Source organism: Toxotes jaculatrix, chromosome 17 (genome assembly GCF_017976425.1).
Source record: "Toxotes jaculatrix isolate fToxJac2 chromosome 17, fToxJac2.pri, whole genome shotgun sequence".
Taxonomy (NCBI): Eukaryota; Metazoa; Chordata; class Actinopteri; family Toxotidae; genus Toxotes; species Toxotes jaculatrix.
Window position 1 is genome coordinate 7,358,066 of NC_054410.1, and position 24,787 is coordinate 7,382,852.

The 24,787-nt window shown below is 41.8% G+C and overlaps 1 protein-coding gene across 2 annotated transcripts; it reads right to left on the reverse strand.

Moving 5' to 3' along the window:
- Positions 1–299: 299 nt before the first annotated feature.
- gna11b (guanine nucleotide binding protein (G protein), alpha 11b (Gq class)) lies at positions 300–24,201 on the reverse strand. Of its 2 annotated transcripts, none has more exons than XM_041060956.1 (7): positions 23,097–24,201; positions 13,975–14,159; positions 12,245–12,399; positions 10,405–10,533; positions 6,868–6,997; positions 6,483–6,636; positions 300–5,629 (listed from the first exon to the last, which is right to left on the reverse strand). In XM_041060956.1, exons 1-7 carry the CDS (start codon positions 23,230–23,232, stop codon positions 5,439–5,441), a joined length of 1,080 nt encoding a protein of 359 aa, XP_040916890.1. In that variant the 5' UTR covers positions 23,233–24,201; the 3' UTR covers positions 300–5,438. The 2 variants fall into 2 exon arrangements, with proteins under 2 accessions (XP_040916890.1, XP_040916889.1); XM_041060955.1 differs by lacking the exon at positions 10,405–10,533 and adding an exon at positions 9,315–9,443 and having other exon boundaries at positions 23,097–24,200.
- Between the last annotated feature and the right edge of the window lie 586 nt (positions 24,202–24,787).

Genomic DNA, 24,787 nt, shown 5'->3' on the forward strand with positions numbered 1-24,787 from the left:
TGAAACAAAATGAACATAAGCAGAGCCCCGGTTAGCCACATTTTCAGGACCATCTTTTTGGAAAACACTCAGGTAATCCGAACAGTTTTTTTTGTTCAACTTAAAATCCAAGAAACCACAATGATATTTCTTTCTGAGATTTGACATGACTGATTAAAAAAAAAACATAAGCCTTGAGATAACAGATGTTTGCTACTCATGGTACAATCTTGGACATCATAAAACTGACCTCAGAAACATTGTAAGTTATGTTACAGACAACAAAGAATCATGAAACCCACTCACCACACACACCATCAGCAAGTATAGGAACAAATTTATTTCAATTTAAAACAGATACCTTGTCATTATGTTTCTCTCTTAGAAGGCGGCAATGATCATAAGTCATGTTCATGTTTGAATGAGGATCAGGCAACAGTGGTTGAAACAAATACATGAAACACATAAAAAAATATGGCAAGAGTTATGTAAATCAATAATCGATAATAACCAACTGATTGAACCCCCTTCATCAAGGGCTCTGCTTCAATGAAAACATCCAAGCCCTCACTTCCAACACAAAATAAAGAGCACATGCAATTATAATTACAGTTTCTTAAAAAAAACAACAACAGCAGATTATCTTTTAAATCTTCAATCTTAAATACAGAATAAAGTCTTTGCGTGTACTTAATCATCTATCCTTTTAGTCTCTGGTGTGTTTTATTTAAAAAGGGGGACCATGTCATGTGGTGGTCCTTTTGATGATGACCACAGCGTTGGCACTTAGAGAGAGCCTGGCTCTAGATAGAGTGGGGTTGGCACACTCAGTATAATACATAATTTACATTTGGTTTACATACAAAATAAAGAGGAAAAAAAAACAGCATTTTATACACCACACAATTGACCTTCAGGTTTCATTGGAGTGAGGAAAAATAAATCAAGTGGTCCTAAATAATAGTGTTCTGGTAATGTCTTCTTATCGTACACAGAGAAAATGAAAAACACACAAAAAATAAAAAACAAAAAACAAAAGGGAACAAGCTTAAGTTTTTGAATATGCACTGACTCCATACTGATGTCTGAAAGATAAGTTTGATTCCACTTATTCCAACAGGCCCACAGGAAGGAACGTCACACAGCCCCGGCCACCAAAAGGTCACAGAGCATGCTCCAAAGCCATAACGGGCCAGCAACATAATCTGTCATTATTCAAGGCAATGAAAGGCAATAAATAAGAGAGTGTTGTAGTGAAAAACCAGTCCAGTCTTTTCACTGGTTAATGCTCAAAATGGACAAGAAAGAGAGAGCGAGAAGGAGATTTAAGTGTCATAGGGACTGCCTTCCCTCTTTCCAGCTCATTTATGTTGAGATGTGTCGAAAACACGCTGCAACTATGGACTGCAAACAAACTACAAACCCACACTAAAAGCCAGTCAGCCCTTCACCATGTGCCAGAGTTGCAGTGTCAAGTTTAAAAATACAACATTGGTTTGTCACTATTAAAGTGAGCTGCACTCAACACACAGTAAATCTTAACACAACTAGTGATAAATACTTGGGTATTCATACTGGTATAATCATTTCACCTAAATACTGGCATCCAGACCCTCTTTATGACAGCTGTGTAGTGGTTGGCTGTCTGCTCTCGTCCGTACAAGGCTAGTGTCATTTTTTCAGCAGACAAAATGGCAGTTAAGGACCACACTGGATTTTTTTTTTTTTTTTTTTTTAACAGATATTAGCCCCATTAATAGTGTTCAAACGTCACTTGCATTGAATCTAAAGGTTTTAGACTGATTCTCTATCTTTTCAACAGCCTTTGGTTTGAAATAAATGATTCCAATAAAGCTTCACACACACAAAAAAGAGCCGTGGAATCAGCAGATACTCTGAGTTGAGGTATCAGAAGAGTTGGATTGGCACTTGGTGCAATCATGTTCTTCTGAAAAAGATTTGAGATTTAAGAAGCGAGAAGCAACAATTTTCACCAAAATCACCAAATACCCATTATGCTTCACATTACATCATGCTTGTTTTCTTACTTTGAATTTATGACCCATGCAGCTTTCAAAAACATTTATGGCAATCGATTCTTAAAACTCTGATGCAAGAGCTTCTTTGAAAGCATCCACAAGGGAGACTGGAAATAGCCCTGCTCACTGCATTACCACTACAACTATCACACAATACTGCAAGTGTGACAAAAAGGGGGAAGGAGACTAAATGTCTCTCACAATCACGTTTCAGCACTCTGCAAGTTACTTTTCAAACCTTAATGGCATTAATAGAAACCAGCAGCTGCCTGGAAGTTAGGAAATCAATCTATAAATTGACGAGTCTATAAGACAGTGTAAGATCTGTAGTTAATGGGCTAAAACATGCAAATCCACCAGTATGGCCATTAAGATTTCTTGGCTAAAAGGTACGACTCAAATACTTGGGGAAACATGCAATACTTGTCCTGGTAGTAGTGTCTTTAGTGATAAGTGTGTCTACACTGCATGAGGTGTAACAGTTAACACTGTGATACCAATGCAAAAAAAAAACAAAAAACCATGACGTAGTGAAGGTCAGAGAGCCAGATACTAGGTCCATGTAGTTAACCAAAGGGCCAAATACATAAGGAAAACTTCTTAGTGTTGGTAAACTCTCTACACACACCTTATGTTTGCATTAACACCCTGTCTATACTTCTTATAGCACATACTGCGAGTAATCTCCATTTATAAACAAGAATTAGTAGTGGATGACTTGGTTCACTGTGGTCCTGTACTCCACTCCCCACTGTCTGATGCCTGATGCACTGTGATAGCCCTTAATGAGGATGAAGGATAAGTCACCTGTAGAAAAGGTCAAAGACCAAAAAAGTATCTGCACTTCACTGGCACTATCAAAGCAAGCCTCAAAAAACTGGAAATTAACATTGCAAAAAACCGACAACATTTCTTGTGTTAAATTACAAATAGCAAGCATGGACCGCATAGGTCTTCAATCACTGATTAAAAAAGTCCACCTACGTTCGTACTATACATTTTTCTAGGTATGCATTACAGCGCTGCGTCTATAAACCAAGAGAAAATACGAGTTTCTTTTTTTTTTTTGTTGTTTTTTTTTTAAAAATCAAACAAAACAAATGTGAGGGCTCCTAAAGAAACAAACCAGTATTATAAATGGATGGAGATGTGATGGCAAGTACAACTGGAAATGTCTCAATAAGAAATAGAAAGCAGAGATAAAGTCCTTACTATACCAGACATTCGTTTTTACAGCAGTTCAGACTCAAGTATGCTCCACCATGAGAAAAGGAGCACTTCAACATGACAGAATCAAAAGCAGTCAAATTATCAACACCTTCAAACCTGGTCCATAAATTAGATAAATTAAAAAAAAATCTTTAATTACTCTTAAAATCATCTTGTCACCATACTGTGAAGATTTTTACCAGCCCTAGTTAGTATTACTCTGGAGCCAGAGCTGTTGCAGTAGTGTGAAGTTGTGAGGCTGGTTGGGAGGAACCTCTTTTCTCTGACTATTGCTCCTTTCCGATCATTTCCTCAGCACCACTCAGCTCTGCGTAGTCCTATTAATCAAGTGAACAAAATCCATAATCACAGTATCAATACTACCATTAATTCATAGGAAAAACTGTATGCTAACGAAAGAAGTTGATAGTTGTTTTTTTTTGTAGGTTTTTTTTTTTGCCAAAGATGGTGTACCACAGAGCATTTTTATACAGGAGTGTTTTGTGTATATGTATTTACAAACAAATATACACAAACAACATTTGCAGACTTCAGAGTGTGTTTTCTGTGAAAGGTTCATAACCCCCCCCTTCCTCTCACCACTCAACAGCAAGCAATCTTTTTATAAACAAAGTGACTATACAGTTAAAAAAAAAAAAAAAAAAAATTAAAAAAAAGGTAAACAGAAGCACATCCTGATATAATGGATGACTATGTCACCATCAGGAAGTGTGTCTGATTGGACGGCTGAGTGACGTAGGTGTGACGCCATCAGAGAGGTTACCACATGGATTCTACTCACACACACCGGGGTGTGGGCGTGTTTAATTTACAGCTTTTATTTTGTTGAATAAGCTACTTGCAGCCCCAGCTGCAGATGTGCTCTGTGGGACACTGATGTCATCACACACCCCTTCACACCTGCTTCCACCAATCAGAGCAGAGCCTGTGTCAAAAGCAGGGTCCTCTCACCTGCTACTGGTGTTTTGTAATAAGGGTGTGGGGGGTGCTATCAGTGGAGCCAGATACTGTGAAGGTCACGTGGAAGATTGTCCCTGTGAATCCATACAGAAAACATCTGGAGGAGGGAAGCGATGTGATTAACTTAAACAAAAAATTACAGAAGTCTTTAAAGGATACTTATGTCAAGTAAATTTCTGGTTGTTTCTTTTTTTAGATGTCTTTGTTTAAAAGTTTTTTTTTTATAGATTTTCTTACCATTTCTTATCACCATTCCATTTAGCCATTATCTGTTAAATAGAAGTAGATGTAGCAACACATTTCTATCATTAAAAACATTTAAAAAATCTCAGCAATGAACAGATTTTGATTAGCTATGTCTTGCCCTCTCGTGCTTTTTGTCTTAAGTGTGTTTACATATGCATTTACTTCATAATATATATTTCTATTTTTTGCGATTGCGATGCTCACACTGGTGGGTACATTCATAGATGCAAGGTGGAGACAGAATCCTCAGACCCATCCCCTTGCGTCCTGTGTGCAACCTCACATCCTGTCTGAGTCACTCCCAAGTACCTCTCATTCAGCATCAAGCCATCGATCCTTGAGTGTTTCCAGGAGATACTGCATTCACTTCCTTCAACACCAGCAGGAGCTCAGAAAGGAGATGGAGGAGGACCTGATCTCACACCGCTGAAGGTCAACTCCAGAGGGCCAAAGGGGTTTGATGCCGCTATTCACCAAAACACAGCTCCTTGCTAGTCAATGCTGCACACACACACACACACACACACACACACACACACACACACACACACACACACACACACACACACACACACACACACAAACACCAAAGTCCCCTTCAGTCACTGTACAGCCCGTGTGAAAGGTTTGTGTGCCAGATGAAATGTCCCAGAGCCAGCAGCCGGGGCCAAATCTGACACACGGAGCAGCTTTGGGAGGAGCGAGGATTCTGACACAACAAGCTGCCGAGCGAAGGAGGAAGATGGCGAGCTTTGGTGAAAGAGTAGGGGAGGCGTTTGCAGGAGGGAGGATCTGTGAACGTACTGTACTGAGAAAAAAACAAAAAAAACAAAACAAAAACGAAGGGTTCTGTTAGTGTGTCTGTGTGTGTTTGTGTGTGAGCCGGCATGGTGTGCTGTGTAATGCATGTGGAGCTGAGCGCACACTCCCAAAGAGGTGTGCATTTGTGCAATGGGGGAGGAGATGTGCGTCGTACGTGAGCCCTCACACCAGGTTGTACTCTTTGAGATTGAGCTGTAGGATGGTGTCTTTGACAGCTGCAAACACAAAGCGGATGTTCTCAGTGTCCGTGGCACAAGTGAAGTGAGAGTAGATGATCTTGTCGCTGTCTGGGTTTAAGTCCACAAACATCTTGAGGATAAACTCCCGCGCTGCCTGTGCATCTCTCTGGGGACCTTAAATGTAGAGACAGATGAGCACATGTAAAATAAAATTCTGGTAATGACAGAAAGGTATGAAGTGCTTTATTGCACCTTCTGTTTAAGCATTAAGCATTACTGAGACTGCAACTAAACCTCACACATCATAAATAATGCTCACGTTCAAAGAAGATGCAGAAGCACCGTAATATTATAGGTACACAGATAGTGTGAGGCAGCTACATTTCATTCATTTTGACAGCTAAAATGCACAGAAGGACAGGAGCATTAGAGAAAATTATGTTTCTTAAAGCACAAATGGGCAAACATTCAGCTTGGTTCCAGCATCTCAAAGAAAATGATTTGCTGCTTTTGTCATAAACAGTAATAAACTGAATCTCTGGGTTTTAGATTAACTGAATCTGAAGATGTCACCTTGAGCTCTGCATAATTTAACTTGACTTGATAATTAATGCTCAAATCTAAAGTCTACCATCACAAAATCCTGCAGTTGGCTTGCTTTGCTTTCACACCACAAATGACCCACACCAGATTTGGAAGCAGACTAAGGTCCACCTTCTCTTGTCCCGGAGTTTATTTAAACGCCACAGGTCAGGTATGAATGCAGTCTAAATCTCACACAGCCATTTTTTTATATAGACAAATAAACCAACAGGGCACAGCACTTTCACATCTATACTGCAGAGGTCAGTAAAAAGTGATGACATCAGTGTTGTTTTTCTTACAAAGTGAATAACATCCACATTCACATAATCTGTCAGAGGACGTGACTACCAGCTTTAAATTTCTAGAGGGAACCACAAAAAAAAAAAGCTTACTCAGATTACTCAACACACACGCACATACACCAACATATAGATGATCTCACCATCGAACTCAGGGAAATAGTCCACCAAATGTGAGTAGGAGATCTTCTCCTCTAGCAGGTCCTTCTTGTTGAGGAAGAGGATGACGGAGGAGTTTTGAAACCACGGGTAGGTAATGATAGTCCTGAACAGAGCTTTACTCTCCTCCATACGGTTCTGGTGTGGAGAGTGAGGAGTAGGGAAACAGAAGTGTGAGAAAACTCAAGTTCTTTGGCTTCAGTTCTTTACATATCTTGTTTAGATGAATGCATTTCACAACACAGAAACAGCTTTGTGTGTGTATTAGTGTGAAGACATATACAGCAACATTCAGTGTGAATTTTTTTTTTTAATCAGTGGTTAAGCTGTTGCAAATACTTTTTGACAAACAGATTTCCGTCCACCTACCTCGTTGTCCGACTCCACCAGGACCTGGTCGTACTCACTCAGTGCCACAAGAAACATAATGGAGGTGACGTTCTCAAAGCAGTGAATCCACTTCCTCCTCTCTGACCTCTGACCCCCTACATCCACCATCCTGATGGTTAGATGAAGGTGAACAGGGGCATAATAAATGAAGAGGCAAGAAGGCAAAAACACATCATCATTTAAATCCTGGTGTCCTAGTTTATGTTAAGTGATCTAATTAAAGATTTAGAGATCAAGATGAGTTCAAGCTTTTGCTACTTCCATTGTCCTGGAATGGCTTTAAGGACAGCACTTAGTGGTTTTCACTAAGGTTTTGAATCCATCAAGATAGCTTTAGCACCAAAATTTTGAACCCTTAATATTCTATGACACTACAAATACACAGGAGAATGAGCCAGGAAAATGCATATACAGCAGATAAATGCTACAACAGAATGTTGTGGTCGAGATTTGTTTCAGGACCAGCTGTCCTGAAGATATTTTCTGGTGTATGTCTTCCTTAAACATTTTCAGCACATGACCCAAATAAAAATATAGTCCCTCATCCTGGGACACATGAAAGCACATTTTTATTAATGTGTAAGGAGACATCGGAAGTAGGCCTATCATTTATTTTGGGTCCTGACCATTTGAACAAAGAAGAAAAAAAAGACCACTTTGCAGTCCTATTAACTTCATTTTAACTAATATTTGAACAATTAACACCTGATGGATTCAACACCTTAAGAAGAGGATTAATCAAATTCACAACTTCTTTTTTTTCTAAGGGCAAAACAGTGCAATTCTCTATATTTGGCAAAAAAACTACACAAATAACAAATAAACCAGAAACAAATGTGAAATGTGAATATGAAGTGAGTCATGCATGCCACCACAAAGATGAAAAGATGAAAGCTTCCCACTTAAGACAGGTCTAGGATCAGTTTTTAAAGGAAAGCCACTCAATTTAGGAAATCTTATTATTTTCAGTCTGTTAAAGGTCCCTTCAACATTTTTGAGGAAAATGTCTTCCAATAACAATAATCTATATATCTATATATATAGATATATATTTTTGAAGGGAATTTCGTACTGGTATTCTCAAACTGAGTGGTATTCTTCTGGTCATACAAGGGAGTCAACACTAGATCTGATACTAGATCAGCCTGTACTCCTGTTTATGTGATAAAGTGAAAGTGAAGGATCATAAAGCATTCATTTCTCTACCAGACAGCTTTCTCTGGCCTACCCTGGTGTGTGTGATGAAGCACCACACAAAATCAATCACGAGGTTTTGAAACGCACTTAACGAAAACGAAGGGAGAAATGGGAGGGACATAAAATGGAGGACAAAGGAAGAGTTGGAGAGGGGTAGGGGAAGGAAGGATAGAGGACAGTCAGAGGACAGGAAGCAGAGTTGAAATGTTAATGAAGGATACAAGGGATCACCTCTGATGGCGAGAATCTCACCTTAACCTAATGAAAAGCTATCAGCTGAGAAGACTGATCCTCAGGAAATATGGCATATATTATTGATGTGATAAACAAACACAACTAAGCAAAAATTGGAATGAAAAGTTTGATTTCAGGACACGTGCCTGCAGGCAGACAGGCTGGCATTCGCTGAAGCCATTCGTGAACAGCAATCCTGACTGATAAGATATGTGAATCCTCATAAGGTTTCAGTTTTCCTGAGCTTCTCCTTGACAAGGTCACCCTTTACTCGTCAGGGAGTTTCGGGTCCCAGTTTCATTAAGCTTTCATCTGTGGCAACGGATTCAGTAAAATCTTTCCTGTCAGAGACGGTATATAAAAGGCACTGGCACAATTTCATGTCTAATAGTGCATATTCTGGTGCACCTCTGGATGCACAGGTGCAAGCCTCCAGACCAGGTGCAACATGGTCTCTGAGAAAGCTAAACAATTCACAATGCAAGGGTGCCCCCTGGTGGTGGCCCAGTCCATTGTGGTCCACAGAGACCCGGGGCCAATATAGGCCCTGCAGGACCTGCTGCCCAAAATAACATTCCTCCACCGCGGAGAGGACGACCTCGTTTCTTCTGCCAGCCGGAGAGGAAAGGAGGAGAGGAGGAGGAAGAGAGGAGGTGACCCATTTACAGAGACCGGGCACCAGAATGTAGGACTTTGTGTTCATTAGTGGGTTGTGTTATGGTATGATTGCTGTTGGTGGCAGAAGGTAAGAGAAAGTGTAGGACTATGAGGAGACTATAAAATGCTAATTACTTAATTTTTGTAATTGGAGCATTAAAGAGGAGGAACAGGAAATAAGGCACTCAAGTCACAGGTTACAAGTTCTTTCCATTATTGGGGAGGGCAAAAAACATGGTTTAATTTGGTCGTTGGACAAAAACACATCAGATGACTTATGAGTTAATGATGTCATGACATAACATGGAAGGGATCAGGCAAAAGCGGCCTCTTTCTACCTGAAAATGATGCTTTGCAAGTCGAAAGGGTACTCTATGATTCCTGTAGTGGGGATGCGCACCCTGAGCACATCCTGCTGAGTGGGAAGATAGTTGGGATCTGCAATACGATCCAGATCGGTAAGATAACTACAGGCAGGCCGGTGGAGAAAAAGAGAGATAAAGAGAAAAAAAAAAGACAGGAAAACAGTTATATAAAGCGTGACAGGCAATTACCACAACCCCTCTACCATTCCAGGAAGTGTGGATCAGTCCTGTTGAAAAGGCCTCAGAGAAAAGGCCACAGTCTTAGAAAACAAAGTGGTGTTAGTTAATGTCACTGCTCCACCAACACTCTCCGCCCATAAACAAAAATAAGACTTTTGAGATTAGCTGTTAACTTGCAACTTTGAGTTTACTTGAGTCTGGTTTTAATTTTCAACAATTTGCAGTGAAGTCAAGTAGTTTGTGGATTATGTTGCACACAGTGAAGTGGCATCAGTGACAGTAGTAGCAGCAGTGACTTCAGCAGCAGAAACAGCTGCACCTGGATTTAGGTAAAGAAGGTTTGGACAAGTATGATATCAAAGACAGCAGGAAAAGTATTCCCATTTTTTTCCCAAATACATGTAAAGTTTCAAATCTACTACATTTCAAAGGGTGCCAATTATCTCACAGGCTTTATAACAACTTCCTGCAGAATCTTTGACATCCCGGTCTAATCCTTCTTCATCCAGTGTTTGGTGGCTGCTCCCCACACGCTACAGTGCAGCACGTCTGTCCTTAGTTTTTATCCTGGGTCAGAACCTCAGCACAATTCTGGACACAAACCACTGATATCTAATCAGGTTAGCCAACCTGGCCCTCAGGCTCATTTGATCAAGCCACAGTATAATTTTTATTTTCTTTTGTAGGACAACTGCATTGTAATTGCACTAACAGAACAGAAATCACCCATCATTTTTCCCTTTTTTGGCTATTTTCTCATTATTTTAGTAGAATTTATAAGAAATATCCACCTCTTAAACTAATGTCTTAATACCCTGACAGTCATCAGTGGTTTCTGTCATCTAGCCATGGTGATGCTGCAGTCCTGGTGCCTTGGGGGTACCTGAAGATGACGTTCTCCAGGTCAAATGGGTACTCTATTATACCCGTGGTGGGAACACGGACCCGCAGCACATCCTGCTGGGTGGGAACATATCCCTCCGCAGTCACACGGTCTATATCGCTAAGATAACTGGAGATATACATGAACAGTGTGGATAACACTGACATAGACATATTCAGTGATTTTCTTGTCTTCCACTCACTCATAACCATGCAGAACAAATACACAGCTTACACATTCACCATCACATTGCTAAACACACCTGCATGCATGCAGATGCGAAGCAGCATTTAACTGTAGTACAGAATTTCCACAACCAGGGGGCACTGTAAGGTGAAGCACCTTTGGCCATTGAGCTTCCTGTCACAAATCACTACAATGTAATTGTAGCAACCACAGAGCAGGAGGCTGACACATCTGGTTGCAAATAACAAGGTGGAAACACAATGGATGTACACCTTGCCAGTTTTTTTTCTGTGGCTAGGAGTGTATCTCTTATTGGTGACATTCAGACATTTCACACATACCTCAAACTTCAAATGAAATCATTGTAGTTTTTAGCTAATCTGTGTATAAAGATATAGAACATGAAACACGGCTGAGTGCAGACATTTAACCTTAGCTGAGACATTATTAGAAGGGACTGTGTGTATTCACTGTTTAATTCTGGACTGTGCTCATAGATGGCAGCATGTAGTTTATGAACTACGAGTTAAACGACAGGAAGGATCATGGCTTCAAAGTCACTGTTCTGCTTTCTATTAGTTGGCTGAGACAGTATGAACTCTGGGTCAGGCCACCCAGTCCTCTAAGGCGTAAGGAACCCTGACGACACATTGAACTACTATCAGATTAATTAGCAATTATCCTAGACTGCAAATGAACAGCCATGGTGGAAAATAACCGAAAGTCAAATAGTGGCTCTGTAGCTTGTATATTTTTCATATGAAACTGTTATACTGTTATATGTTATATGAAACTGAAATAGGCTGGTGAATTTTTAAATCTGTCAGCCAATATTGTGTGTGGACAAAGGGCTAATGTGTTGCCATGCCCAGAATATATTGCAAAACCCAGAAGGTAATTATACACAGGTAATTACACACAGAGCACACACACACACACAACCTGCCATCAGTCACATATTCAAACACACCCTAATTCCTCTGAAAACCGTTGTCTTGATCTCTGGAGACAACTCTACCTGCTACACATAAAATTAAAGGGTCGGTTCCCCAAAATCATAAAAAATATATTTTTTAAACTACTTTTGGTGCTATCTAGTTGTGCCTATAGTCTCAGCAATCAGAAGGATAAGTTAAAACGTGCTTTTGAAAGCAGCTACAGCTATAGAATCAATGTGAGCAAGTGGGGAAAGAAAAATCTTTTTTTTGATTTTGGTGAAGTGACCCTTTAATTTTCATCGGCACACACACAAGTTCAATGTCACAATAATTCAAGAACACATGAAACACATGTTTAACTCTGGTTTGGGAACCAAGACATTTGTTTTTATCATTAGGCATCAATTACCTTTCTTTAATTTTTTTTAATCAAGATTTGCAAAAGAACCTGAATAAAAAGAACCTGATTCAAATTCAGCAACAGCTAATATGTATTTAAAAAGGACCCAATAGTTTGGGATTGTTAAGAAAAAAACAGAACTGATAAAACTGTAGAAATTCCCAAACCAGCATCACAGACACACCCTCACAAAACTACATAAGCATACTCACAGATTGTGTCAGAGACATTCGCACAAATACCATTCTTAAAACCTAGACAGACATCATAACCTTTGTCTACACAGAGAGACACAAACACACACAGACAGACGTACTATTTAGTGGAGTCAGACAGCTGATACTCTCTGCGGCGGTCGTAGGCCTCCTGGATCCCCGGGTCGGCCCACAGGCTTTTGATAGCTGCAATGTAGGGTTGGTCAAACCCAGCGATCTTCTCAATGTCCACCTCCTTCACGAGCATGGCATTAGACTGGAAAGACACAGGTGAAGGAAAGAAGGTGAGATACGAAGCAGCAGTAACAAACATAATACGTCAAACTGAAAACGAGTAAAGCAAAAAGAAACCAGATTTTTCAAGTTACCTACTTCCTAAAATTTCCAGCTGATGATATTTTAGTTATCTGTAGAAGTAACTTTCTCCACTGTCTGTTTAGACCTGTTGGCTGATCCTAACCACCCACTTATTTTTCTTACTCCAAAGATAATGTTTCTGCTAGACAAACTAAATGCATCACTTCTTGTGCACCAGAAGATTTTTCCTATGAAAGACATAAAAGACACAGATGTTCTAACTTGGAAAGAAGTTGTAGATTGATATATGGGCTAAAGAGAGCAGCAAAACTGACATTTATTCATATGAAAATGTCAGATAATTATTGGGAAGAATTCCTGCCCATTTGTCATCAGGGCCTTAAAAAAGGATTCACAATCCCAAATGATAAAGCACTGGGCAAAGGTCAGAGATGTATAAAGTCCAGCCGACATTCCATGAGAGAAAACCGAAACTCCTCCCGTGGGACACAAGTTTGACACAAGTTTGACCTTTACCCTTCAAACAGTTCATCAAGGGGGGGACACATATACAGCTGTCTTTCATCAAAATACAGAACTGAGTACTCTGCTGTTACCCTATTAATTACTATAGACACTTCATAAAAATGATGGTTTGCCTGATAGTTTATCTTCTGAAATGTAACCAATAAACCAATGCGAGACCAAAGAGGACTATGTTGAAGTATGGCTGTAAACCTGTCAAGACTGACAGGGACGAACTCTAAATCTGATTGATGTCTTCCTATGGCTATCTTCTTTCCCTTTTGTGGCACATAATGAGTGGGTTTCAATTTTTAAACATTAAATTAAACATATTTCTTTTGACAACATTAAATAACTGACATCTCATCTTGTGGATGCCAGCAGTGCTAATCATCCTATGATCTTGTTATACGACACATCGACCGTTTCACAATATTTACGTGAACATATTGTTCATAACATAGATAGTTATTCTGAATCCTGATCCTTATGACGGAGCATACTGGCGGTTTTCTGTCCTACTGAATAGCAGACTACATTTACGTTGCATCCCAGGTGTAAATCAGTCCTCAATTAGAGGTTCACAATGAAAGACCAGCAGGGCTTTGAGGACTGGAATTGAGAACCACTGTAGCATACAATAATAGACTATAATTATGTTGTTGTATTGTGCCCACACTGTCGGTAAATAGTTGATTTTCAATCATTTGAACGTATTAAAAGCATGCCTATGTACAAATACTCAAACACTACATCTGAAGGGGCAATCAAAACAGTTTGGTTTGGATGTGTCTTGTGTCTAGGGGCTTGTTTAAAATACAGCCTATTCCTGATTGTGCAGATAGCCTGTGGTGTCCACCCTCATGGTATACAATATAAAATGTCGTGCAAATGTACAAAGTACCAAGTTTAGTAATCAAAACAGGACTGTGGAATGACAGGGTTTAAAGCAGGTTGAATAAACCTTGAATAAGGTTTCCTGCTCTTTTTTCCATGGGTCAGTGCTTACCCGATTCTGTTCATATTTGTAGGGGATCTTGAGGGTCTCAGTGGCGCGGATCATGGCCTGCATGGAGGTGAAGATGTTTTGGTAAACAAGCCGGATGAAGCCTCTCTTATCTTCGTCTGAGTACCCGGCTCCATGGATGATCCTCATCTGCTTGATGAAGGTGCTCTTGCCACTTTCTCCCGTACCTGAACAGGACACAGGACATTAGAGACAGATTGCAGCAAAGTTACATCGTGGGCGAAGTGTAACAGGGCTGCACAGCCAGATAAGGTCTGATCTGTCATCAAATCCAGAAAACCAAAAGAAAGAAAGTGTAAGAGAAGGTGAGATAAGAGACTCTCTGCTTCACAGGAGACCGAGTTCAGAAAAAGCCTATAAAGGAGAATGGAATTCTTCATAAACCTTCATAAAAAGGATTTATTACAAGTCTGTTGTACAAGCCTACCTAAAAAATGGTATCCCTGTTAGGTGTTAGTAACCATCCCCTCCAATTAGCAGATAGCTCATTTTGAAATTAGGCTCCTCATTTGTGCCAAGATGACTCAAACCAAAGCTGCGACCTAAGACAGATGCTCCATGAAAGGAAAAAAATTACCAAAATCTTTGATGCCAGTAAGAGGTCCAATACCACGCTGCAGTCGGTTTGTGTAACTGATGTTTAATTAGTATTCATTCGTTTCTTTTAATTACCGTAAAAAGCCCTAATAGCCCTAATAAGCCCTCAAAACTCAATTAATATGAGATGTCCATCTAAGTGAGTTTCACACGTTATGAAATCCCTCCACTGGGATTCCAAGTTGATTAACTAAACTGGTTATGACTGCTAATTTGTCAAAGCTTCTTTGTGCAATGTCAGGATGTTATCGCATAGTTTGGAAAGTGAACGAATCAAAAATATTTCCGAGAAGATGAGGAGAGACGAGTGGGGGAAGATACAAGCTAATTTAATGAGGATGATTAAGACAACTTGCCCTACATTGAGGACCTAACGCTGAACTGCCTCTGCCAAAAGGTGACAGCACGGGTTGTTGTCAAAAGGCTGCATTCCTTCAGTGATCTTCCTCTGCCCTGCTGAGTCTATATCTGGATGCAAGATCTTTGTAATATTTCAAGTTGTGTCAGGTTTCCAGATTTACACATAGGGAAAATCAGCCCAAGAAAAAAACTGGATTATAATGCACATTCTTTAAAACAATTATTCTGTTTTCTGCTTTTCATGATCTCTAGTGATTGCCATATCACTATTGATCTTTTTGGGGGGGGGGGGTCTGTTGGACCTAACCCACATTTCACACTAGTCCTCTGTGTTCTACATGCCCAGAAACGCCACCCTCAGGCCATCCAAAAAAAAAAAAAAGAAAAAAAAAAGCTGATGGCATCTCAGTCCTCAGTGAAATCAAAAGGGATCCAGCACATCCATAATATCTGCAGAACTGAAAGGGAAAGACGAGGAGGAAAAAAATACACACACATACACTCATCTCACCACCACCTACATTCAAGGTTTTTGAAGAGCAGCCATATTTCCGTTACCATGGCAACCCCATCCTGTCTCCCTCTCTTTTTCATTTCTGTGTTTTTTTCCCTCTTCTTCTTCTTCTTTTTTTTTTTTTTAAACCCCTCCCACCCGCCCATTCTCTCTCCTCTCTTTCGTAGCAGACAGTAAATATAACTGTGAGCCCCTCAGGCTTGCTCTGTGCTCTTCATCTTTTGGTGCACCACAGAGAAGAAGGGCCTCAGCTCCACAGAGACTCTGGGGGGAAAAAGCTGATTTGAGGTCAGTACCAGGGGGTTCCTAACACCAATGACTGTAAAAACAGTTGGCAGAGATAGCTGCTTCTCCACTGATGCAGGACGAAATACCTTAATCTCAGAAACAAAATTTGGGTTTCAACACTGCACCTACAAGGGCAAGTGACCCAACTCTATCTCTTCTTCCAATAAGGACTAGTTAGACTATGATTCAGTATAAAGGTCTTCATCACTTCCTCCTGATGAATCAATGCATTGCAGTGAACGCTGCACACTGGTGCGTACAAGATAGTCGATCTAATAAAAACTATGATTGTCTAGCTAACAAAAGGAGTCAAGTATAGAGAGTGTATTCTTTGCATTGGGCTGTGGCAGTAGTGTCCTGGTAGTGACTGCAGACTGCTTCCGCAAAGGAGCAAGAGGATCACTCTCCAGCTTAATGTCTGATTTATTTCTCGTGACCCCGTCACAAGATCTCCCTCCACTATGTTCTCTTAACTGTCGTGTCCCTCTTTCACCAGACAACACACTGTGAGCCTCTGTCTTCCCTTTTTCCTCCACAGATTGTACCAGCGCCAGCCACAACCATTTCCATGCCCTCACCAGCTCTCCCCCCACGAATACACGCTCTTCCCCTCCTCCTCTTCATCACAACCCCTCCTAACCTCCCTCAGGCTAGAAATATGCCTCTCCATTCTCATCCCTCTCTGTCAAGAATTTTGGATATTCATAACTAGAATCCATCCATTCTTTTTTGGTAATGACCTAGAAAAAGGAGGTCACCTTTTAATAGCTCACACACTACTTGGGTTTGATAATGCTTTCCATTCTAGGTAGCTCCGATTGTGAGAGAGAAAAAGAAAGAGAGCTTAGATTATGCCCCACTGCAACAGTGCAAGGTACACTACTCAGCCCACACACCAACACTAGTCTTTTGTGGAGCCGATGTGTTTCTTGGAACAGAACTTGAAGTCTCAATCAAGGGTAACCCAACAACAATGAGAAAAAATTTTAACTTGCTCTAAATAGCCAAATTAAGAAGAGGCAGTGCAATGAAACCAGTATGTAAATTGTAGCAGCTATCCATCATGAGAAGACTCCAAACACTTCACCTGTATCCTCGGCTGCCAGGCAAGCTTTCATAAGCCTTTACATAACGCAACTGATGTCAGCTCGTGACACAACACCTGATGGACTTGACACGCTGCTGTCTTAGAGCAGCAGTTTTGGTTGAGCTCGGGTTGCCGCACCATCACTTTATCTGGCCAAGTCTGTGCGTTTGTGTGTAGGGCCTGCATCATTCTTCCGTCATGCTTCATATGCAGGCATGACTGGCCAGAAAAGGCCTCATGCACGAGCAGGGCCCCGCTAAACCAGACTTCCCTCTGCAACGCCTGTCACAGCTTTCGATGAACAGGAAACCTGCATGCAAATACACGCAATGAACATTGTCGGCTTATCTGAGTTTGTGAACTGTCCGTTCAGACAGAGCATGGCAATCCAATCTCAGCAGAGAGCAAAAATTTGCATGGACACAGCAAAGGTTAAAGTATTATCAAAACCTCAAAATTGGCCTCATATAGGTGTTAGCCTTCTTTTTTTTTTATTAAAGACCTGGAAAGATGCATGAATCAGACAGTCACAAGGCAAATCTAAATGAAGCGTGGGTCTCAATCTTTCACTAAATTCATCTTGGAAACTGGCCTCTTTCAGACGTACAAAGGAAAAGGATTGAGCCAAAGCAGCCTGGAGCTACACAACACACACACCAGCTGCCTAACCAACTGTGGACACACACAGATCCTGTGGTCAACCTCAAGGCACGGCTGTTACCTCCACTGCGATGGCCCATTTCTTCCCTTTTTCCTGCAATGGCCGCACCGTGCAGACAGTACAGGACGCAAGCAAACACACAGAAGCATAAACACAAAACTAAAGAACAATTTCTCTATCATTTCTACTGCAGGTTTCCTTACAAGTGCTGCTTGCTGTCAGGATCTGACCACAACACTGCTGCTTTGTGCTGATGTCTCTGCATCTGCTGAGTGCTCCATGTGCGTGGGTGTCAGAGCTGCAAACTGAACATAGATGCTATAGCATGCACTGCACATAATACACACATTCGCAACTCACACCTTCATCTGACCAACTTAGGACAGCTTTGTCTGTTCACCAGTGAGTATGTGCTGAGTGCTGTTCTGGTCGAGTGGGTGTGGGTGAGCACAAAAAAAAATTATCAAATACTGGCTTTGCAAAAGATTTGGAGCGAGCAGCAGTATTTTAGTCCGCAATACACACACACACACTGCTCAGCTGCTTCTAACTAAAAACAGCCAAATCCTAGATGTTGACATTATTTCTTAAGCCACAGCACTTATTTTAGAGGATCTCATAACAGATATTCTATGAGATAACACAACTCCGTGTCCACACATGGGCAGAAAACATACATTGCGCATCTCTGGTACAATAATTTACATGAATCCACACTAGGTTTCCACACTGGAATTCACAACCATATCGCAAGTCTAACATGAACCAGTAAAATGACAAGTGTAAGCATGGTCTATCATTCCAAATCCAACATGAAACTGAAAAATGAAGTGACAGAAGTTGAAACGGTACGATCAGAGAGTGTGGGCTTTACTGTACACAGCAGCTGGTGGGAGTAAACAGGAATGAACATGCCACCCTGTCAGCAGAGAGGGCTGAGGAAACTGGCAGTGAACAGAAAGGCAGGCTGCTACGTCCCTGTCCTGTCTGGGGACCTGGGGTAGCAGCAGTATGTGGGACAGTCACCATCTAGCCTCATTCACCCCCATATCTCCTGAGAACCAGCCACGACCCCATTTAAGAACATGTGTGTGTGTATGTGTGAGCTCAACTGTGCACTTGTGAGCAATATGAGCAACTGTGTAAAAGACACCATGCCACAGAGAGAGACAAAGAGTGTGTGCAAGCCTGGCTGATGCAGGGTGACTGCTAGCAGAGATGCAGAGGAAGTCTGGATGGAGACACTGGATATGTTCTGTAATGGAGAACGTACTCTGTGTGCTTACTTCACTGTGACTTCAAGATTACTGAAGTGAGGGGTGACCCTTTGACTTCAGGTGACTTGGAATGATACTTGTACGTGTACTTGTGCATTTTACAAATAACCCTGACTGGCTTCACGTCATTGCATTGAGAGAAAAAGTTGACAATTTAACAGAAATCCAGGAAACCACTCGCAGCCAAGCTCTAATAGCAATTTTGGACACAAATCACAAACCTGGGTGAAACCAAAAGAAATTAGCACAAATGAATTTCTAAGGACAACAGAACATTAGATTTTTAGTTTCTCTAAAGTCACATAAACCTAGGTCAAAGGCCCTGACCATGAACCAATCATGTCATAACCCATCTCTCTCTTCCTCAAGGACACTCAAAAGAGAAACTGGACAAGCTATGGGTAATAGTGGTTTCAGTAAACATTTTTTAGCAGTAGCAGTATTGGTAGTTAAACCATTATGTCTGGATTTACAATTTCAGATCTGTTTTTTTTTTTTGAAGACACACTGGTCTATTTTCCATGAAACCACACTGAGAATAAATAGCTGGGTGTTCTAGAGGATGGGCCAATTTATTGGCTGATATTAAGTTGTTATAGATATATCTGTCTTGGTGCATATGTCAGCTGATAAGTAACAATTAACTGCAGAACAGAAACGCTTAGAATAAGTGGTATAAATAGTAATTTAGAAACAGTGCATCCATTACATAGTTTGTCCATTAGATCTGGCCACAATAAAGAGAATGTGAGTAATAGCTGACCATCCACATATCTCCACATTCACTGGCATGAAAAGTACAGTGCTCACACATAGACACACACAGACACACACACACAGAACCACTGAGGAGTAGAGCTAGAAGATCCCTATTGCCATATATGATCAAAATAAGACAGCTTGGCAAGAGAAGGAAGGTCAGCAATAAACATCTGAGCCTAACCCCTGATCCTCCTCTTGGTTCAATCAGACTGTTCCTCTAAAGGATGTCTTAACCTGGAAACAAGGCGTTCTGCTGAGATGGGGAAGAGCAACAAGAACAAGGCAATCAGCAGACTGTACAGTAAGCCCATGTCTGGGATAATGTGCTACTAAGCAGTCCACAACATCTTGGCTGTTGAGCCAACTTCTACCCCAGTCAGACCCCTTTCTTAAATACTGTATACTGTGCTTGATCACTAAAAGTGCCTTACTGACGTCATTCTAGGGATGTTTTACTGATCACCCACATTTTGTTACTGGGATTTAGTTTCGATTTCCACATTTACACAAAAAACTAATGCCAACTGGTACACTGACAGCTTGACTGGGAGCTTACAGTTTTCCTCAGTCAGCACTTTGCGAAACCCTAAAGTGTTTGCCCTTCCATCTCACTTTACTGACCATTCGCTCACTCCAGCAGTTCATCTACCCTATGCAGCAAAGGCCACAGCTCCCGGCCCACTGTGTTTTGACCAAGTAGAGGCAAACCAGCGGTCTGTGGAGCAGGAAGCTGCTGGTATGGCCTGATATGGCCCTCTGTGACAGGCAGCCAGACTGTGGGCAATGCTGCAGCCCTGGCAGAGCTGTTATTTTCTGACCAAGAGGCTAAGCTTGAAGTTGTTATAGCTTTTACCTACAAAACTAACGCTGACATTCTCCCTCGTGGCATTCTTTATCTGGAAACCTCATGCCTGTGTCTGGGATAACCTCATAACTGTTTTTTTGAGACATGGCTATTATGACAATGCACCCTCACCATATAGTAAACTTTACCAGGAAGGGAGAGGGTGAACCTAGTGAGAGAAAAGCTTTGTTGTCAGGGGAATGCTACAATGAGCAATGTTACATCAATCTAGAGCTGAAAACATTAGTCAACCAATCTGAAAGTATTTTGATAATTAATTCAAGTAAAAATGCCAAATACCACATTCTGTGTTTCCAACTTCTCAATGGCGAAGCTGTGCTGCATTCCTCTGTTTTACGTCACTGTTAACACATTATCTTTTCACTTTGGACATCTGGACAGACAACACAAGCTGTTCTAAAATGTTACCTTGGGCTTTCAGAAATTGTATTTATTTGAATCCTCAAAGGTCCTGTTGTGTTGCTTTTGTCCAAACCCCCCCTCAAAAAAATTTTCAATTTAAAATGATATAAAAAACAGAATAGTTGCAGATCCTCACAAAGGAGAGTTGTCTGCCCTGCATCAATCATTCTATAATAAATCCAGACACACAACATCAGATGTGAGCTGGATTATGATACCTTAAAAAGAAACTGGATGATTGCAAGCCTCCCGAATAAAATATTTCAGTACTAAAGCTACAGCAGTCTGCAATAACACATTATGTACAACTAAAACTGTACATATTTGGCCAGAAAGAGCGGTTGGGTACATTGCTGTGAGCCCAGCTGAAATGTACAACCTATCTCCTGCACATGCACTGAACTGCAGGGTAGCTAATGAGAGAACAACTCCCACAATATTCTACTGAGACAGCTAAATGGTCAGTACTCATTATGCATCGCAGCATCACTTTCCCTCCTCTGTAAAATAGCCTTGATGGAACATAGTGGTTAAATGTTCAGAAACACTGACTGTCTTCATCCTCCAGTGAGGTGAGGAGAGGCAGGCAGCTCACTGAGGGCTGTGGGCCTGAGAATAATGTCAGGGGATAATAGGAGTCAGTGACATCTCAAAGTCTGAGCAGCGGATGTGTTTAACCAAGCCTATTAAGACCTGGACTAATCCTGCCTTACACGTCCTTATCCAGGCGTCCACTGACAGCCTTAACTCACACAGGATGGGGCTCTTACAGTATGACCGACTGCAGTTCTTGCTTGCTTTCAGCCTTTCACACTGACACTTTGATAAGTGTGTTTTTTTTGTTTACTGTAAAAATCAGGGCTACACTTAAAGCACTAAGAGAACAACTAAGACACTGAGTATTCTTGATGCAAAAGGAAGTGCTGAGACTGAGTGTAAACGATTGCCTGAATCCCGAAATATCTTGAAATCATTCAGTCAAGCCAAGCCTCCATCGATCATCTGGCAGGAGAAATATGGCTGCGGAACGCAAGCAAACCATTTCACAACCACCACCCAAAAACAAACACCCTTTCCACCTGTTCACCTTGGCCACCAGGTAGAACAGAAAGCAGCAGCGATACGTCCCATCGACGGTGTGACTCTAGTGTGGCCTACTTCTCCAAGCTGAGGTATTCAGCAGGGAAATGAAAGGAGACACACATGTCAAATAACCAGGGCTGCTTTTGATGGGCAAGAAATGAGAGCAAACGTTTTGAAACTAAGGATGCAACCTAGATAATGCTAATTGTCCTAAAAATGGACACCTGCCTTTTTTTCTGAGGAAATTTCACACTTGAAATCTGTTGTTTTAAGTGGCTCACTGGTCACACCATGCGTGTGCAGTTAAAAGCTAGCCTGTTTGAATTTGCATGTACACAGAACACATTTTCCTGAAAGCAATGCATGTTCATTTGTGGCAAAGCATAGCTTACTGTTCCTCTTTGTGTCCACAGAACTATGAATCAATGCAGTACAGAGCAACTTATTCAACAGCAGCTCCCACCTGCCCACACACCAGCTATAAAAATAGCTAACCTACTCAGCTAGACTCCAGGATGAGGGGGCAAATCCCTCAGTATCCTTGTCCACTATAAGGGTAAATTTCTGACACTGAGTGAACACTAATAAATAAGATAAATAGATAAATGAATGAATGAATGAGCACCAAACAAAGTAACTGAGGCACCTCAGGTTGTACAAATGTTATGCAACACGGTGAGCAACAGTGTAAAGCAACCCAAAGCTGCTGCTGCTTCATCTATTCTCAAGAGACCATCTTCACCTTTTAAACACCACCAGTTAACATACCACAGAGGCAGTTTTGAAGCCGCCCAACTGATTAGCTTAAGGGCTAGTCTATATTATCAAACTGCCCACTGACTAGCATGTGGTAGCCTGTAAACGGTGTCATCTTAGTAACTTCGATGCCAAATGAGCTGTTGTCTGCACACCAATGCCAATACACACACACGAATTAAGAGACACAATCGGGTGGCTAGCCTGTTCTTGCGCATATGCACCTGGACAAGACAGCAATCTGATTTTAACCCAGCAAGCTACAAGACAAGCCACGCATTTCGGAAATCATGCCATAACGTTACTCATACTGAAACCAGCCTTCAGGCTAGCAACCTTAACTAGCAGCATACTTGCTAGCATTGCCAAGAAGGCCTAAGGAGGTTAGTTTTGCATACAACGACACAAGACAGTACAATAAAAGGGTATATGAGAATTAGCATGCCACATACCGAGAAGAAGTAATTTTAGCTCTCTCCTGGAGTCTCGCTTGTCTCGGCGGAGTTGTTTGTCAATTTCTGCATTGATTCGTTTGGACTCCTTCGCCTCTTCGCTCAGGCAGCAAGCCATCATGGACTCCAGAGTCATCCCCTCTGGTTTTGGCAGCCCGGTTTAGACGGGACCCGACACCAACTTGCCCACGGTTTCAGCTTATCCCGAATCCCCGATCCTCGCTTCGATCTCAGGCGAGGGGGAGGCGGTCTGTCGGGCTGGACGGATGGATGGACGGGACTGGGGGAGGGGAGACTAAGCTAGGGGCCTCGCTGTCAAGTTGTCCCCCCAGCCGAGAACAACTGCGACTTCACCCGGGTGTTCTCGGCAAATCACGGGAGATTCGGACAGGGGAGGGGAGTCAGGAGACGGTGGGGCCTCCCCGAGATGCTCTGCCTTAATACAGCTAATGTAAAAAATTAACTGCTACTGCCACAGATTAGCCACCTAATACCTCGTTTATATCATTAACCCGCTCCGTCACTTGGTGGTCCAATTCTATCTTTTCGTCTGTCACTGTGGTCCAATTCTGCCCTCACAATCCGCCAAAAGTGGTTCAAAACTGCAGTGTCGCGACATCCAAAACCGTAACAGTTGTTATCTGTGCAGTCTCTCCCAACGTTAGCGGGCTAGTGTACGCCAAAAAAAAGGAGTAGTCCTTGCTATGAAGCTAACATTAGTGATAGCCCTTATTGCACTATCCACACCACAGCAATGCGTCCTATCTCTAAGTAACTACATTAGCTAACGTTGGCTAAAACAGACGTAACGGCTACGAAAGCTGCCTTGCTAGCCCGCTAGCTCACTCAACAACGCCTCGGCTAATGTTGTGTCAACCCGCAGTGATTGAAACAGCAGGCTGGTTGAAGGAATTTGTCCGCCTAGCCAGCGATAGCAGGACAGCACCCGATCACATCTTGCCTCATTCTGACGATAAAAGATAAGGCTACAACCACAGCCGGAAAGAGGGGGTAAAATGCGTGCCGAACCGGCGGCTTTAGCCAGAAATGTATTCACTGCAAACAGCTGGCTTTCGGGTAGCTTGTCGCTGGAACAAGGTGGGCACACACATACACACACACCAACCCGATGCCAAGCGAGGAGGAGGAGGAGATAACTGACAGACGGAGGGCTGCATGAAACAGGTTTGTGACAGGCCAATTGAATGAACCAGGCGGGTCCTTGGGGTGGGATCTGACTATGATCACCCGAGTTTGGTCGATGAGATGAAAAATCCATGCATGAACTGGGAAAGCTGTTTTTTTTTTTTTTAACGTTCTAATACATCCTCGGCTGTGCACGTGAGGTCGCCGCTAAAGCAAGTCCGACACATGCAGCTTGTTATGCTGCCACAATTTTTTCCACTGCTCAGGGATAGTGCAACATGCAGATCTTTCCAGACAGAAAACATTTCATTAAGCACTCTCCATTACTTCATCGATAACCTGCTGCATAACGCAAGCGGCATCAGACAAGTCGCATTATGAGTTAGGGCTGTTTTGGGCCTGTACTGTGATAGTAGTGACATCTTGTGGTCTTAGAGTGTAGTTGCATGTAAACGTCTGTAGAGCATTCATTCAGCAAGTCCACAAAGGAAATGAGGACGCTTGGCATTCAGGAATATGTGGGGTCTGCATCTGCATCTCCGAAA